This window comes from Musca autumnalis, unplaced genomic scaffold (assembly GCF_047663935.1).
Source record: "Musca autumnalis isolate F117 unplaced genomic scaffold, ASM4766393v1 scaffold_4, whole genome shotgun sequence".
NCBI lineage: Eukaryota > Metazoa > Arthropoda > Insecta > Diptera > Muscidae > Musca > Musca autumnalis.
In genome coordinates, this window is record NW_027411977.1 from 117,309,515 (window position 1) to 117,326,281 (window position 16,767).

The 16,767-nt window shown below is 35.9% G+C and overlaps 3 protein-coding genes across 3 annotated transcripts; 1 reads left to right on the top strand and 2 right to left on the bottom strand.

Annotated features, from left to right (window-relative positions):
- Window positions 1-2,872: 2,872 nt before the first annotated feature.
- Window positions 2,873-3,826, top strand: LOC141403052 (trypsin alpha-like). Its single transcript, XM_073985216.1, has one exon. The coding sequence runs from the start codon at window positions 2,873-2,875 to the stop codon at window positions 3,824-3,826; it is 954 nt and encodes a 317-aa protein (XP_073841317.1).
- Window positions 3,827-5,747: 1,921 nt separating this feature from the next.
- On the bottom strand, window positions 5,748-6,897 carry LOC141403353 (uncharacterized). Its single transcript, XM_073985651.1, has 3 exons — window positions 6,702-6,897; window positions 6,463-6,643; window positions 5,748-6,410 (listed from the first exon to the last, which is right to left on the bottom strand). Coding segments are annotated over exons 1-3 (816 nt in total). The 5' UTR covers window positions 6,704-6,897; the 3' UTR covers window positions 5,748-5,777.
- Window positions 6,898-10,601: 3,704 nt separating this feature from the next.
- On the bottom strand, window positions 10,602-11,475 carry LOC141402114 (trypsin alpha-like). The gene has a single exon (XM_073982793.1). The coding sequence runs from the start codon at window positions 11,468-11,470 to the stop codon at window positions 10,649-10,651; it is 822 nt and encodes a 273-aa protein (XP_073838894.1). The 5' UTR covers window positions 11,471-11,475; the 3' UTR covers window positions 10,602-10,648.
- Window positions 11,476-16,767: the final 5,292 nt, after the last annotated feature.

Below are 16,767 nucleotides of genomic sequence, written 5' to 3' on the forward strand. Positions count from 1 at the left end.
ATAAGTGGGCGTGGTCAAATTTTCTTTACACAAAAAACCTAAGTCGGGTTATGACGAACATTTCACAGAAAGAATTACACAAATCGGTCCAGCCGTTCTAAACTGATGTCATTGCCAACGAACGACATTTGATTTTTATTAATTTATATTTCACCTAAAGGTTTTGGTCCATTAAACCCGCTAATAATTATCTGATCACCATGTTAAATTGCAAGCTTATTCTCTGTCTTAATCTCAAATCGTTCTTAAAATTTCGTTCTGATCGGACTATTACTGCGATCTACAGGACAGCTACAAAGGGTAAAACTTGTGGGTTTGGTCCATTACACACCTTTCGATCACTACCAACATCTAATGGGGTCACTTCTGGTCGGAACCCGACCTCTCGTGACGATCGGTCCAAAATTGGATCTGGAGTTTTATTACAATTGTTAATGGATGGACGGGCACATAGCTAGATCGCTTTATCTCGTCAAGATATGAAAAAATGGCAAGGGGAGGGGTTCTACGACGAATACTTCGCGATGTTACACGAATATTGGACAAAACAAACCTTTCCACATTGTTTTGTAAAGTATAAATATTTTATTTTAAAAACGTCCGTACATTGTAGGAAAAGGTCGTAAGTCCCTACAAAAATACAAAACTGTACAAGGAAAAGGTCGTAAGTCCAAAGACATCCAATTATCTCCAAAACGCGACGGAATTTTATCAAACAAAGTACAGCTATTGAAGCGGAATAAATAAACGAAGAATACTGCCTTTACCACCATAATAAAATCTTTAATACAGAAAGAGCTGGAATGTTTTTTCTTCCTCCTGAAAAATTTATTGAGAAGGACTTACGACCTTTTCCGACGGAGCAGACGTTATGCTTTTCCACATCATGAATAATAAAAAATATAACGATAATACAAAGACTTAAGAAACAAATTTGGTTAATTTTTATAACCATAATGGCTCAATGTTGCCCACAGGCAACATTTGGTAACTCCCTAACCGCGAGGAATTGATAAGAATTTTTTTCGCAGAGGACTTATTTTTGCTAATACTAATTATAATAAATATGAACAATATTTGTATCTCTTCTCTACCGGGGTTCAAACAAAATCATTTACATCAATTTACTAGCTCTGTCTGGTTACCCTAAAATTTGTAACAATTTGTACCAATTGTTGCTGAAAGTCGTCTGTTAACACAAAAAACCAGCAAAAGAGAGCGATTCGAGAGAGACATTTTAGCTGTGTCTGGTTACCCTAAAACTTGTAACAATTTGTACCAATTGTTGCTGGAAGTCGTCTGTTAACACAAAAAACCAGCAAAAGAGAGCGATTCGAGAGAGACATTTTGACAGTTCTTTCACTGAGAGCTTGCAAATTCTTGCTGGACAAATTTCTTCTAGCAAGCACTTGCAAGCTCTTCTTCTTCCTGAAAACAATCAATCAGCTGTTTTTAGTTTTTTGTTGATTTAACATTAAAAACAATTTTATTGTGGAAATAGCATAGTCTAATTGTATTGTTTTATGGAGAACAAATTTGTAAAGTGGAAAAATACTTTTTTGTTTCATTTTCTTTTTTATTTTTTAATAAAATACAACGTGTTTGCTTCCTTTGTTGGCGGACAAATTGTTCTGTTTTGGCAAGTCAGCTGATTGCTTGCTGGGAAGGTGTCTGTTTACTTTTTACAATTTTCTAGCAAAAGAGAATAAAAACCCCTTACTCTCTGAGAAAGTTCTTGCTGGACAATTCTTGCTGGGAAAGTAACCAGACAGACTTACTGTTAGCAATCGCATCACCTGAAGTGGATACGTTTCACTGTGACTCACTGTATATGTGGGAGGACGAGTTACAAATGGAATGACTTAACGGCTTATCCAAGGCACATTTACATAAGGTAGATGCATGAATTACAACAACTAACAAATTTACAAAAACAACATTGTTGTTATTGAAAATTTAAGCTCCGTTCCAGAATTAAAAAGTTTTTACAATTTTTACCACTTTTACACATTTTGCGTTCCCGTACACAAAATTTATATGAAAATCGTTTACGACTTTTACAACTTTTACGACTTTTACCACTTTATACAGTACGGGAACAGGGCATTAATGTCAAAGAAAATATTGAATAATAGGGTCGTCCTTAAAATTTTCACAGGAAAAACATTTTGAAATAGTACAAATTTGAATCATAATATAACATAATTAAAATTTAAATGAATAATTACTCTTAATTGGAATAGTAAAGGTTGCAAATTTTTAGAAAATCAATGAGATATTTTTTTTTTTCATTACCTAAATTTTTTAGTAACTCTACGATACTTGTATGTGATAAGTGCATTCTTTCTACGGTTTTTAAATTGGGTACAAAATAAGTAAAAATACAGCTGATTGCCACTTCTACCTTCTACAAATTTGCTTTGAGCTTACCTATCCAATAACCCTCTGCAGTTAACTACCGCAAGCGTATAATAATGACCCCTAAGCAAATGAAGTAAAATTTCCTCTTCATTGATAACTTGAACTTTTAGCTGGGCCAATTTCATCCAACAAAAAGTAATAAAATATATTTTTAAATACATAGCTACATATGTAGGAGTTTGAGGCGCATGGATTAGATGTGACGATCAGCCATCACCGATAACAGTTTATGCATAAATATTTTTAAATTATGTTAAGTATTCCCATCAAATTCCAACTCGATATCGGTGAAAATTGATTTTATGATTGAATTCTGCAAATTGCTGTTTTTATATACGACGATTTCTATTTTTTGCAAAAATATTTCAAATTTGAACTATATTTAGATGCTGTTGCGTTATTCCAACCATCTGCCCAAAGTTATTTGTAAAAGTGTCGTTTGCCGGTAAAGATGAAATCTTTAATGCTGTTTGGAATTATCGGTGTATTTACTAGTTTTAGTAGCTTTCAACTCGGTTGCGCGCAAAGTGTTGCTGAATCTAAAAATTCAAATCCAAGTTCTTTGGTAAATAGTACCACCAATAAGCCTCCTGATCATATTACAGAAGGTGTACTCGAAGATGTGAATATTTTTGAAGCTTTAAATGTCAATTTAAGTGAAGTATTGAATGAAAATACAATTGGTGAGAGTAAAGCTAACAAAAAAGGACAAAGTATTGGCGTTAGACAGCTGGATATCGAACAGGCCCCCTATCATGTTGCCCTGTTTCAAGATAATTACTTTGTATGTGCCGCCTCAATAATAAGCTCAGATTGGATAGTAACTGCTGCACATTGTGTCTATGGCGGAGGAACTTTTGGCATACGTTTTGGCACTACAGACTGTAGAAAGGGTGGTCGAATTCGTCACATTACTACTGTTGTGATAAATAGCCGGTTTAAAATAGCTTCACTGGACAACGATATAGCACTGTTGCGCCTCAACAAACCCTTCCGGTGGTCATCGAGTGTACAGCCGCTCAGTTTGCCCGCCGAACGCTTGAAATTTCCACGAAAATCGTTGATTAGTGGTTGGGGAAGTATTGAAGAAAATAATGTACCCAAATCTTTTGGTGCTGTTGAAGTCAATGCCATTCCTCGCAGTGCCTGTCGCAAAGAATATAGCAATGCCATTAACATAACCAAAAATATGATATGCGCAAAATCATCGGGAACACAGGCATGTCAAGCTGATTCGGGCAGTCCATTGGTACGCAGAGGTATACTTTATGGAATTGTTACGTTTGACAGTGATTGTGGTCGTTCTAATTCGCCCGCTATATACACTGATGTCCGCAAACAATGCAAATGGATTAGAAATGTGGTACGTCATCATGGTGGCGAACAACCTGTTATAGTAACATAAAGAGGCATATTTAATATGCATAGTTCATAGATATCTAATGTTTATATATGTATGTACATATTTCGGTATTATATTGTATGAGATTAATAAATGCGTTCTCCCAACAAAATGTGAATTTTAACAAAATAAATGTGAATTTTACGAAAATACAATGTGGTCCGGAACATTTTCGACCACTGGGAATCCTAATTACCAATTACAAAAAATTTGAGCCAAAAATTTAGTTAAAACTTCAAAATAGATAATCAGATGAAGAGGTTTTTGGACCGCTGGGAACCATAAAAACCTTATTTTAGCTAATTCGGTCCTGAAATCCAGCGGTACCGTTATCATATCAAAACATGAACATACATATCGTCGGTGTTATCTTAAGTGTTCCATACGCCATTTCTGACTTTTTGAGATACAGGTGGTTTCTATGGTTTTCCGGCATGCTCCTGAATTTTTCAGGTATGTGCCCAAAACGATCGAACTAAATTTAGAGATGATGGAAACCGCATCGAATTCCAATTCCACTTTGTGTCAACTTCATTTCATTCCCATAAGAAAAAAACAGACTAGTGAACCCATTTTTCATTTCAAAGCGGTATTTTGTAATAAAAACTATTAACATTTTATTGTTTTGGATACATTATGGCATTTATTGTAATACTTTCAACAATTTTACCAGAACTTTCACGTGAAGAACAAATACTGGAAAATCTTAAAAGGAAAAGGTTGAGAGATTCTTCAAACCCATTAGATTTACCAGAAAGAAAGTAAGGAATTTAAAGTTTTTTTGCTGAATAGTACTAACAAACAATTAAGTTTTGTAGAATGCTTTCGAATTAGCAAAGAGGCCTTTAAAATGATAGCAGATAAAATCGCTCCCAAATTGGGAACTTCGTCTATTCCCTTAAACATACAATTGGCAGCAACGCTCAGGTTTTTGGCTGAAGGCAGTTTTCAACGGTCAGTAGGCAATGATACAATAGTTTCGGTGCACCGGACAACATTTTCCAAGATCTTGAGAAACATGATCGTGATTTTGCAAAGTGAACTATGCCGACAATGGGTAAAACTACCGTCTGATCCGCAACAAATTTTAAAATGCAAAAAGCATTTTTTTAATATGTATAGAATTCCCGGTGTTGTCGGCTGCATTGACGGCACCCATATACAAGTTATAAAACCAGGATCACAGGACCATTCATTTTATAACAGGAAAGGCTATTATAGCATCAATGCGATGATTGTGAGTAAATTTGGATTAATTCTTATAAAAAAAGAAGTAAATTTTCAATTAAATTTTAGATTTGTGACAATGAATATTACGGGTGTAGATGCCACACGACCAGGATCATGCCATGACTCTTTCGTTTGGAATTTGAGTATTCTTAAAGATTTTTATCAGTCAAGATTCGAAGATGGAGACCGTGGTTCATGGCTTTTAGCTGACTCAGGATATGCCCTTTCACCATACGTCCTTACGCCATATAGGAACCCAAGTGCAGGATCCTCTCAGCATAAGTTTAATAAAGTACACGCATCAGGAAGAAACATCATAGAGAGGACAATTGGCGTACTCAAAAGTAGATTCAGGTGCCTATCTCGGATGTTATGGTATAAGCCTTCGAAGGTCGTGCAGATAATAAACATATGTTGTGCCCTACACAACATATGTAATTTCTACAAGACAGAGTACAATTTTACATTGGATGATGTACGCACAGAAGACCCAAACAATGAGGAAACACCTGTTGACGACTCCAGCAATAGTGATGCATCCAGAAACAGAGACTCCATAGCACAAAGTTTATAAAACAGTCTTATTTATTTGTTTTCAACAATATTTCATTTTTCTATTCATTTATGTTATCAATACTTAAAATAACTGAATTTAATTCACATTTGATTAAAAATAACTTATATAGTAGTCTTATGTTAATGTTTTTATAAAAAAATATATGGATTAACTTTTATAGAGATCGTATTGTTGCTTCTGAAGTTCCAATAGTTCTTTCTTCAAGAGGTTTTTTTCATAAAGGTATTTTTCCATTGCCTTATTATGCCGAAGTTGCTCAGCACCTTGCCTTTTTAGCTCCTTCGTTTGTTCATTAATATTTTCATTTATTTTATCAAACGCCCTGTACATACGTTTGGTATTTGATTCCACATTTTTTTGCACCTCCTTGGTTTCCTCCATTGTTGTTTGTAATTTGGATAAAATTTCAGTCAGTTTTGATTTACTAGCCGTTTCTTCCGACATGAATTTTTTCACAGCACTTTGGTAACAGTCACTTGGTTTACTTTTTCTTTTTCGTGCATTGGCCGAGGTTGATGGAAGTTCATCCACAACGTTCTCCGTATCACTAGAGTCTGAGGAAGTAGCCGGACGTTCCTCTTCCGGTTCCACACTTTGAGACCCGCAGGCTACACTGTTCCCAATTCCGTCCACTACATGGTACAATCCGCAAAGCCTGGCGATTGCTTCATCTTTGCTGGATATGTACATTTGGTTGTATGGACCTCCTCCTGTAGCACGAACCTCCTTTTTATTTGCAGCCAGTTTTCTCTTAATAATCGACTTTTTGTCAATCCAAGCCTATAAGAAAATTAAGTTGAGAATCTTGCATTTCATCTATTGTGTGAGGTACCTTTTTCCATGCTTCGGTTTCTTTAATAGGAGGCCCAACGCTATTAAGGTTTTCGGCGAGAGTTTGCCACAGGTTTTCGATCTCCGTCCTGTCTCCTTTTGCAAAACCCTTAGCTAAATTGGGATGCTTTTCCATGAAGTTTATTAGGAGATCCTCTTGTTGTTGGTTAATGTGCTTGCCCCTAAACACATAAAAGTTTAATTTGTGGAATATTAAATGCCCCCAAACAGTTTACTTACATGTTGCACTTCGAAATAGCTGAATCGTTTTGAAAGCGACGCAAAAAATTGACCGTTTTCAATTCGAGTAAAATAAACGATTATCGAATTTGAGCACAGGCATTTTTATCGAATTTTTCATAGAACGAAATGGGAAATGAAATCGATTTCGATTTCGTTTTCGATATCGGTAAAAGTGCATGCATCACACCTAAAATCGTTTTCGACTCGTTTTCAAATCGAAATCGATTTTCATCACATACCTGTTTAATCAGCTTTTACCTATCTGCTCTAGTTTCCGAGATATCCAGAGATATCGAAGCGAAAGCTTAAACACTTTTCAGTTATAAAATTAACCTTTTTAAAACTTACAAGTTTAAAAACACATTTCAAAAATCAGAACTTCGATTTTCGATATGTCCGCAATTTATAATGAAGAACTTTTTTAACCACTTTGAACCCTAAATACCAAAAGACATTCAAATAGTTTAAATTTGACGGTACGGTTTTATGCGAGCTATTCCAAAACGTGGACCTAAGTCCATAATAGAGTTGAGCAATCTAGTTCCTAGTTCACTGTAGTAGTTCAGAAACGTATGGGTAATTTCTACGTAGATCTTTCATTCAAACGATGCGATGCGGTCGATTTGATCTACATATTGAACTAAATCGTTCAATTGAACTCTAATCCATAACTTTTGACGGCAAGATTGTTTTATCACTTCAAATCCAAACTGCCAATTTCCAAGTACCTGTAATGGCGTAGTATCGCTATATAGGGGATATGCCAAAAGGTTAACATTTGTCCACAATTTTTGTTATAGATTTGTTGACCCCTTTGCACCTTAAATCCCATATTCGTTCTGAAAATGTATCTAAAGCGTCAAAATACCTGAAATTGGGTGGTACTGTTATATAGGGACTATTCCGAAAAGTGGACCCATGTCCCCAATTTCTATTTTATTTATTTGTTGGAATTGTTTTTTGGTGGATACGTTTTTTTGACCACTAGGAACTCTACTCTAGATGTCAAATTATAACTTGTTCGGTCTGAAAGTGTTGCTAAAAACGTCAAAATATCTGAAATCGGGAGGTTATTCCAAAATGTGAGCCGATATAGTCCATGTTCGAACTTGACCAGCCGTCTGTGGCAATTGGGCTATATCGGTCCACGTCTTGTTATATCCCCCATAGAACGGTATCTCCTGATTTTCGATATTTTGAGAACTGTGGCATCATTATCGGACCGAAATGACAGAAATTTGCTATTTACTCTTCGTTGGGGCTAAAGATTTTTCAACCAGAAATTTGTCGGTATAGGCTTACGCCTTAATATATCCCCCACAGAACGGTCCCTCCCGATTGTCGGTAGTTTGGAGGTTTTAGCGTCATTAAAAAACCGACATGGCTGAAACTTGGTATAAAGTCTTCGTTGGGGGTTGAAGAACTGGAAACTGGCATAGGTCCCGACATATTTCTGGTTGGAAGTTCTTACCCCCACGAACGGTACCTCCCGATTTACGGTATTTTGAAGGTTGTGGCCTCATTATCGCACCGAAATGACTAAAAATTTAGTTTTTGGTTTCGAACAGAAATGCCTGAAATTTGGTATTTAGTCTTCGATGGAGGTATAAAACATTCCAGAAGAAAATGTTTGTTGTTGTAACAGTGTTTTTATTAAAGTTTTGTAAACTCGTTTCCTGCTTTATCTGGCTCTGGGTCTATCTTCAGTTCTAGGCATCTGGCTGTTTCGATGGGATGTAACCACAGATCAACTAGTTTTGGCAGGAAAGTTGAAAAGGTGTAGTGTGTCAGCTTGATAGGCTTGTTGATTTAGGGGTTCTGTCTTGTAACGTCTATCTAGATCAGGAAGATCCCTCCTGACATGCCATGGTTGTTGTTGTAGCAACGCAAATATGTTCGTTCTTATACATTTTAGTTATCAGGTTCTGGTTCCTCTATATCCAGACAATTCTGCAAGTTGGACTGGTTGCGTCCATAAAGAATCAGGAGACAGGTGAGTGGGGTTATCTGGACAGCTAAACAAATGCACGGTGTCTACTGGTCTAATTCCACAGGTATGGTGGCATCAATTCGGGTCCAATACGAATTTAGATGGCTGAATTGTCCGCATTTTAACTGGGCTTAAACCACTCGTGTTTGCCTTGGCAGCAGGCTTTCTGCTGCTGCTATGGATGGGGGTGGCCCCTAAGTGCGGCATGCACACTGTATCTCTGTACTGCCTGTACGACTTAATCAGTGTGAATGCTATCCAAGCCTGCCTGATAGGCCTATTGTGTGTTTGTGACATGCCTGGATGGGGGTCCTATTCACCATATGATGATTATGATGGCTCTCACGGCAACACCCGAGGAAGCTCTGCAACGAAAGCATACCTTTATGTTGTTGTACTTGAAGAATCTTTGTATCCTCATGTAGATGATCCACTGAAGACATAAGAAGGCACCCTCATACAGGTTTGAATATTTTCCATCGCGTTGCACTTATATTCGCGGACCAAACTGGCGCCACAATGCGACCGACTTATCGCGTTATATTTGTCAACAAGGTTTCTTTATCTGCACACCAAGTGCTGTCGGCTAGGGACTTGAGGATCTTGTTCCTTCATCTTAGCTTGTCGCAGATAGATATGTCATGCGTGGAAGGCGTGAACATGCTGTCGAATGTGACTCCTAGAATTTTGGGGGTAGTTTGTGGTCGGAATTCTGCTACCATTGACCATGACATTCAACTCCGTTCTCACCTTTGCTGCCCATGTGGTGAACAGAGTGACCGTAGAATTAGTGGCGGATATTTGCATATTCCTCGCGTGGAAAAAGGTGGTAAGATCAGTCAAAGAGGAATTCAGTATTTCACAAACGACATCAGGGAGGTACCTGACGCCAAGATTGTACAATCATCCGCACACGTTTCGATCTCAATGTTTATATGTAGAAGAGGTAGAGGTTAAAAGTTCCGGAGATATCAGCCCACCTTGGGGAACTCCCTGATTCAATATACGGGGCCTGTAGTTCTTGTTATTTAATTCCTGAATTACGACTGGGGTCCACACATATACAGCATTATCCAACGTTTCAAACTTGGCCGCGGGTTGCCAGCTTGATGCCATCAAACAACGTAGAGTGCTTGACAATATCAACGGATTTTGATAAGTCAAACCCCAACATCACTTTTCTATCACATGGCTTCCTCTGGTTGAGTCCTTGATTGATATGTGTGGAGATAGTGGCAGCGCTGTTGTCGTGCTGTGCTGCTTAAGGAATCCATGCTGATGATCGGCAACTTGATACCTGTTTCTGGCGCTGCGGAGGAGTAAAGCCTCAAGGGCCTTTGATACGGACATCAAAAGCGAAATCGGCCAGTACTATTCCCTTTGTCTGACTACAGTAGCGGGATGTGGGTGGCTAGCGACAGGTTGAGAACTTTAGTGAGATACTCGACTCCCGGCTCATCCAGCTGTTTCAGCATTACCTGGGACCAATGCTTTGGATGATTTGGCGTTCCTGATAACATTCGCAAGAAGAGATCTAATAGTAAAGGGAATTGTTGGTATAGGTTCCGATTTTCGGTATTTTGAAGGTATTAGCGTTATTAATAAACCGAAATGTCTGAATTTCCAATGAATGGGTCTTAACGTGGAGGAAGAGCTTAATACTTTCATCAACTATAAAGATCGCCCCAGCCAAACTTAAGGCCGTTATTGCTTGTTTTTTTCTTCTATATGGTCGTCAAACATTTCATCTGTCCTCTATGTGTTGCTGCGACGTCTTTCCCAATCCATCTTGTTTCTTGTATGGCGCCAATATCGGCATTGTACTTTGCAAGTACTGCACCTTCTCCAAAAAGAGCCAAAAATCAGGCGGCTTTCTAGGAAAAAAATTTTCTGGATTTTTTCAACATAATTTATTTATAATAAAACTACATATAAATACACATTAAAATATTCATCATCTAAATGTTGGCATATCTCCTCCCCAGCGATTCACACATTGCCTTATCCATTGATTCATAACTCGGACGTTTGTAAAGATACTGGGTTGCTGTGAACAACGGATTCCAATCGATACAATACCATATTGGATTCCATCTCGAACTAATGGTCCACCAGAATCACCTTGGCATACATCACGTCCCGAATGACCGGCACAAAACATAGTATTGGTGATTAGAAGACCCGCTTCAAAATATTTCCGTATACACTGACTTCGGTTATAACGGGAAAGGGTAACACCTCGTAAACGATTTACCACTGGGCCATCATATTCAAGACTGCCCCAACCACTAATAAAAAGTCGTTGTGGTAAGCTGCGACCACGTTTCGCTAGTGAAATAGGTCTTGCATATTGGGTAATTTTCAAACTGTTGCGTACTCGAATCATAGCTATATCACTTGTAAATGTATTCAAATTGAATTCAGCATTGAGGACAACTATTTGAGCAACTCGGTATTGCCCATCTCGATCATAAAAAGGTGATGCAGCTCGAATGGCAAATTCTCCGCCCGATGCGACACAATGACCGGCAGTTAAAATCCAATCACGACTTATAATGGACCCGCCACATATAAAATACCCATTTCTGAAGACAGCAACTTGCCACGGAGCTTGACGTATGTTTATAGGTTTACCACCAACAATACGAACTCCACTTGTATTGTAATTCCTCGTTTCATAGTTATCCAAAGACAATTCAATCTTGTCGATTTGTATCGTTGTGGTACTGGAATATTGGATGAAAATTGCCAATAGACCAAGTGGCGCAAACCACATCGTGACCGTTTAAAGAAACATTCCAAACTAAAAAATAGATAATATTTACATTTGTTTCGTTTCGTGTATGCATACATCATACATACATATCAGAATAAAATGAAAGGTATACTAAATTTATCATTCTCTTTATACCCTCAAATCGTCGTAAGAGATAAAATACATTGTTATGTGCATATTAATTATGTCTGTATATTTATTAAGATCACACTGGAATTGAATATAGGTAGATCTAGTGGCCGGCCGGACATCAAAAGTTATGGTAGCACTGTCACAGAAATTTTGTTCTTCGTAGAATATTACAACAAAATATTTGAAATTTCTATAATATGTTCGATACGTTTATGTTTTACAATATATGGCATATTTATTGGTCATTAATAATAATTAAAAAAATAATTAATAATAATTAAAAAAAAAACGCCAACAAAAAAAATAATTAATAACATGTAAAAACGCATTAAGTTCGGTCGGGTCGAACATTGAACACCCTCCACCACGAGTTGTGTTGAAGCAAAATGGATTAAAAAGATTCCTACAGTTTATGAAAGTACTGAGCTCCTCCACAACGGTGTCTCTACACCAGAGACGCGCTGTCTATGCAAAGAAGTATAGTGAGGGCGCCCACTGAGTTGTTTTTGCATTTGCTTCTCTCTCTCACGTACAGTGTACGTGTAAATAAACAAACGATGAATATCATGTGGTTGTTGTTTTTTTCACCAATGCATACACATATGCTGTAGTATTGATGGAAATATTATGGGCGACGCTGCTCTACACCAAGGACGCGCTTCTTTGCAAAGACAGTATAGTGAGGGCGCCCACTGAGTTGTTTTTGCATTTGCTTCTCTTTCTCACTTACAGTGTAAGTGAATGAAAACAAACAACAAACATCATATGGTTGTTGTTTTCTGCACTCATACATACACACATACTAAAACACTGATGGGCAGAAATGCTCTGCTTCACACACAAAAGTGTAAAAAATACATGAGTCTCTCGCAATTTGCCCATCAGTGTACTAAAACATTGATGGAAACTCTTGGGCTACGCTGCTCTACATGCAGAAAAATATATATTAGAAATATGTTTGGATCCAAAGAAATATATGTTTCGGACTGGTTGCAAACAAATATATGTTTGGATCCAAACATAATTTGTTTGGGTCCAATTCATCTCATTTTTATTTATTTGGGTACCAACATATTTTTTTATGATAGAATATATTTTTTATGGGTGGAGAGAGGATTTTTGCCAAAGAGCGTAACAACAGGGCTCTCGTCTATTTTATAATAAAGAGCTGTGTGTATGGTGCAATCAGGGCTGCCAGATTATTTTTAAGAAAAATCGTCAAAATGACGATTTGTAAAATAAAAATCGTCAAATCTATTTTATAAAATCGTCAACAATTGAAATACACACATTTAAATATATATTTTCTTAAAAGAAACATAAAATGGATATTCAAGTTGTTAAACAAATCAGTAAATTCAACGATAAAGTTATTAATTTTGTAAACAAATATTTGAGTTTATCATCTTTAACAAGTCGGGTTTAATCCATTTTCTGTTTTTTGTTTAGTTTTAATTATTTTCAAACATTTCTGCAAAATCCAAAACCTTGGTTCACGAAATTCTAAATCCGATTTTTGCTTTTGGTCCTTCTTCACAAAAAATCTTTAAGGATGTCCAAAAATGAATAAAATTGCTTTAAAAATCAAATCTATTTAAATTTTTAAGTTTGTGCACAGAGGTCATAATAAGAAATTGAAAAAGTCTAGGCCTTTATTTATTCTAACATGACCTTGCTTTTTGAAATTATCTTACTACATTCCTAACAAAGGCCTGAATTTATATGAATGTAAGTAACATTTTTGATTAAATTTAAATTTTTCATCAAATGACGAAAATTACAAAAATGTCGCTTTTTTAAATTGTTTGCATTTTAGATCAGATGCGTGGAAATGCATAAGCCAAATTAAATTTTATAAGCGTGGCATGACAGATAACAGACAATACCATTACCAAATGCAAAAACAATAACACAAAAAATGCGAAAATAGTCGAATTTTAAGTCAATTTTTGTAACAAATTTTTGTGGCGTTTAAGCGACCAGTGGCTTTAAGTGGGTTTATTATTAAAATTACATACAAATATTTGATCATTACTTATGGCTGTAATAGCAAAATACCAAAAATCGTCATTTTTTGGGTAAATATCTTCAAATCGTCATTTATCAATTTTTGACAAAAAAATCGTCAAAATGACGACAAATCGTCAAATCTGGCAGCCGTGACTGGAAGTCGTATGTTAAGTCAGCAAAAGATAGCTATTCAAGAGAGATATTTTGGCAGTTATTTTACTGAGAGTTTACAAATTGTTGCTGGACAAATTTCGTCTGGGAAGCACTTGCAACTCTACTTCTTCCTGAAAACAATCAATCTGTTTTTAATTTTTTGTTGATTTATGTTTGTGAAAATTAAAAACAATTTTATTGTGGAAATATCAAGCCAAATTGTATAGTTTTTTTTTGGAGAACAAAGTTACAAAGTGGAAAATCCTTTTTGGGTCATTTTCTTTTTTATTTTTTGAAAAATTAAAAATTGTTGTTTCCTTTGGTAACTTTATTGGCGGACAAATTATTCTGTTTTGGCAAGTCAGCTGATTGCTTGCTGTTTTTTGCTGTTTACTTTTTACAATTTTCTTGCAAAAGAGAATAGGTCTGTACGATAACCCAAAAGTTTGTACAAATTTGTAAAAACTTTTACAAAATGCTGTTCGATAACAAACCTTTAAAGTAAAAGAGAGCGAATTTGGAGAGAATTTTGGAGACTTTTGTTACTGAGAACTTACAAGTTTTTGCGAGCAAAATGTTCCATGTAAGAATTTGCAAGTTTGATCAGCTGATTTAAAATCGAATGTTTTATGGCGGACTTTGCAATTCTTTGCAAAAACATAAACCACATTTGGTTATTAAAATAATTACAAGATAAAAAAGAGATAATAATAATAATAATAAATTATGGAAAACGACTTATTTTGTAGTTTGTGATTGTTTTATTTCTAAACAAAAATCGGCGCATCCATGAAATAGGAGGAACACTATGTGGACGGCCAGCCGTTTATGATATGGAAAGAGAATTATTTTTGTAGCAATGGATAATCAAAAAAATTTTTGTAAACAGTCTTCGATTGTTAAATTGAGTCTTATCCGCCAAACTTTTTGTTTGTCAAGTCAGCTGACTTCTTGCAAGTTTTTGCAAATTGTTGTTCGATAACATTCTGCAAATTTTTAGCTTCGAGAGAGTAAAATAAGTGGAGAGAAGTTACTGAGAACTTGCTGAGTACTTGCAAGTACTTTTTACATGCGAAGTTATCGTACAGACCTAATAAAAACTCCTTACTCTCTGAGAAAGTTCTTGCTGGGAAAGTAACCAGACAGACCTAATGTTGTCTTCAAGACACTTTCTACTGGGGCCCTACTTAACTTGTAATAGAGTCTGTCGCAAAACTTACAGCTATAACTAACTCTCAGCGCGACGTACAAAAATTATTCACCAACCTACCACCACAACGCTCTCTGAGCGTCCGTATTACCCAAATACGTTGAGTCCAAAATCACATTTAAAACACAAAATCCTCGACCGAAACTTAAATTAAATGTTTTCACTCGTAAAACAAATAATTTTCCTTTGCAATGAATTGTATATCATGTCCCAGATAGCATTGGAAGACTGTTTTTTCAAAAATCACATTGAGGAGTCTTTTTAGAGTCCTTTTGGTGATCAAAAACTGATTAAGTCGCTTGTATGATCAGAAAGGGACGCGAAAGTGACTCCCTGTAGTGATTAAAAAGAGCTCAATTTAAAATACAACAATAAATGTGTAGCAATCACAAATTAGTCATTGAAGTGTTTAAAATGTGACCATTTTTTTATTTATTGTCACATTTTGATCATCTGGAAGATTGAAAAGTGCTTAATCAAAAAAGGGTCATGCAGGTGTTTGAAAAGTGATTATAATTATGTATCTTCTGATCATATTTTGAACAGTTAGGTGATTAAAAACTGATTGCTTTGTTTTATTTTTATTTGGTTGTAACTAAAAAAATAAAATTCTCATATACACTTTCTATAAAACTTTGATATATATGTAAGGTATAATATTAAGTGTATAGACAAACACAACACATGTTCAGGTTTTGCCAAGTGAAATGAAGAAGCAGTATACAAACCACCGCGCAACATAAAGGATAATTAAAAGAAATAACAAAGCAGAAAAGACAACAAAACAAAGGGAAGAAACAAAAAACAAAAGAGAATAAAAATAATTTTTTTTTAATTTATTTCGTCTAATAAAAAGACTCATAAATGACTCCCTAAAGACTCATAAACGATTATGAACATGATTATAAAATGACTCGAAAATAATGCAGAGGAAGACTCATTTGTGATTTGTTTAGAAGAGTCGCCTGAGGTTACGTTTTCCTCCCGACAAAGGAGTCATTTATGATCAGAAAATGAGCTCATTTTCCAGCTTTTTAATCGTGCAGTCGGATCAAAAAAGACTCGAATTTGATTATAATTTTCAAAAAATGCTGGCTGGGGTTTTGTTGGGTTTTTGTTTTTTAAGTCCCAATTTACATTAGGCGAGTTTACTTGCGGCAATTGTCAGTTTGTAGGTGAGAGAGGGTGCTGAGAGGCAAAGGGTTACCATGTGCCTCACCTCTCTCTCCTACAAAATGACAATTACCGCAAGTAAACTCGCCCAATGTAAATTGGGACTAAAATACAAAACACACACACATACAAACAATAACGTTCTGTCAAAGTTAAAATTTTTCAACTTACAAAAAGTATACGCTCGTCGTATTTCGGTAGTTCTCATAAGAATACATGTATTCTACTTTTTTCACCACGCACGCCCTGGGTATACGGACGTATATAGGTATGGGCCTTAGTCAAAATGTATTAGGTATAAAAAGCACTATAACTTATTGAAAACAACAAACAATTAGTTTTATTTGATAGACACGAAAGTAGTCTTCGGTGATAACAATGAAAATTGCGCAATATGTGTATTCATTAGAAAATGGACGGTTTGAATCCCAAAAGGCCCAAAATTTATATCGCAAAAGTATGTAGTATGCACCGCAGAACCCTGGTGGAACTGTGTAAAAAATTCTTAATACCTATTTTTGAACAAAAAAGAAAAACTAAATCTGTTTTTAAGATCCACAAGTGGATATTAATTAGATTTAATGACAGTTATAGTACTTATAGTGACAAATCCACCGTA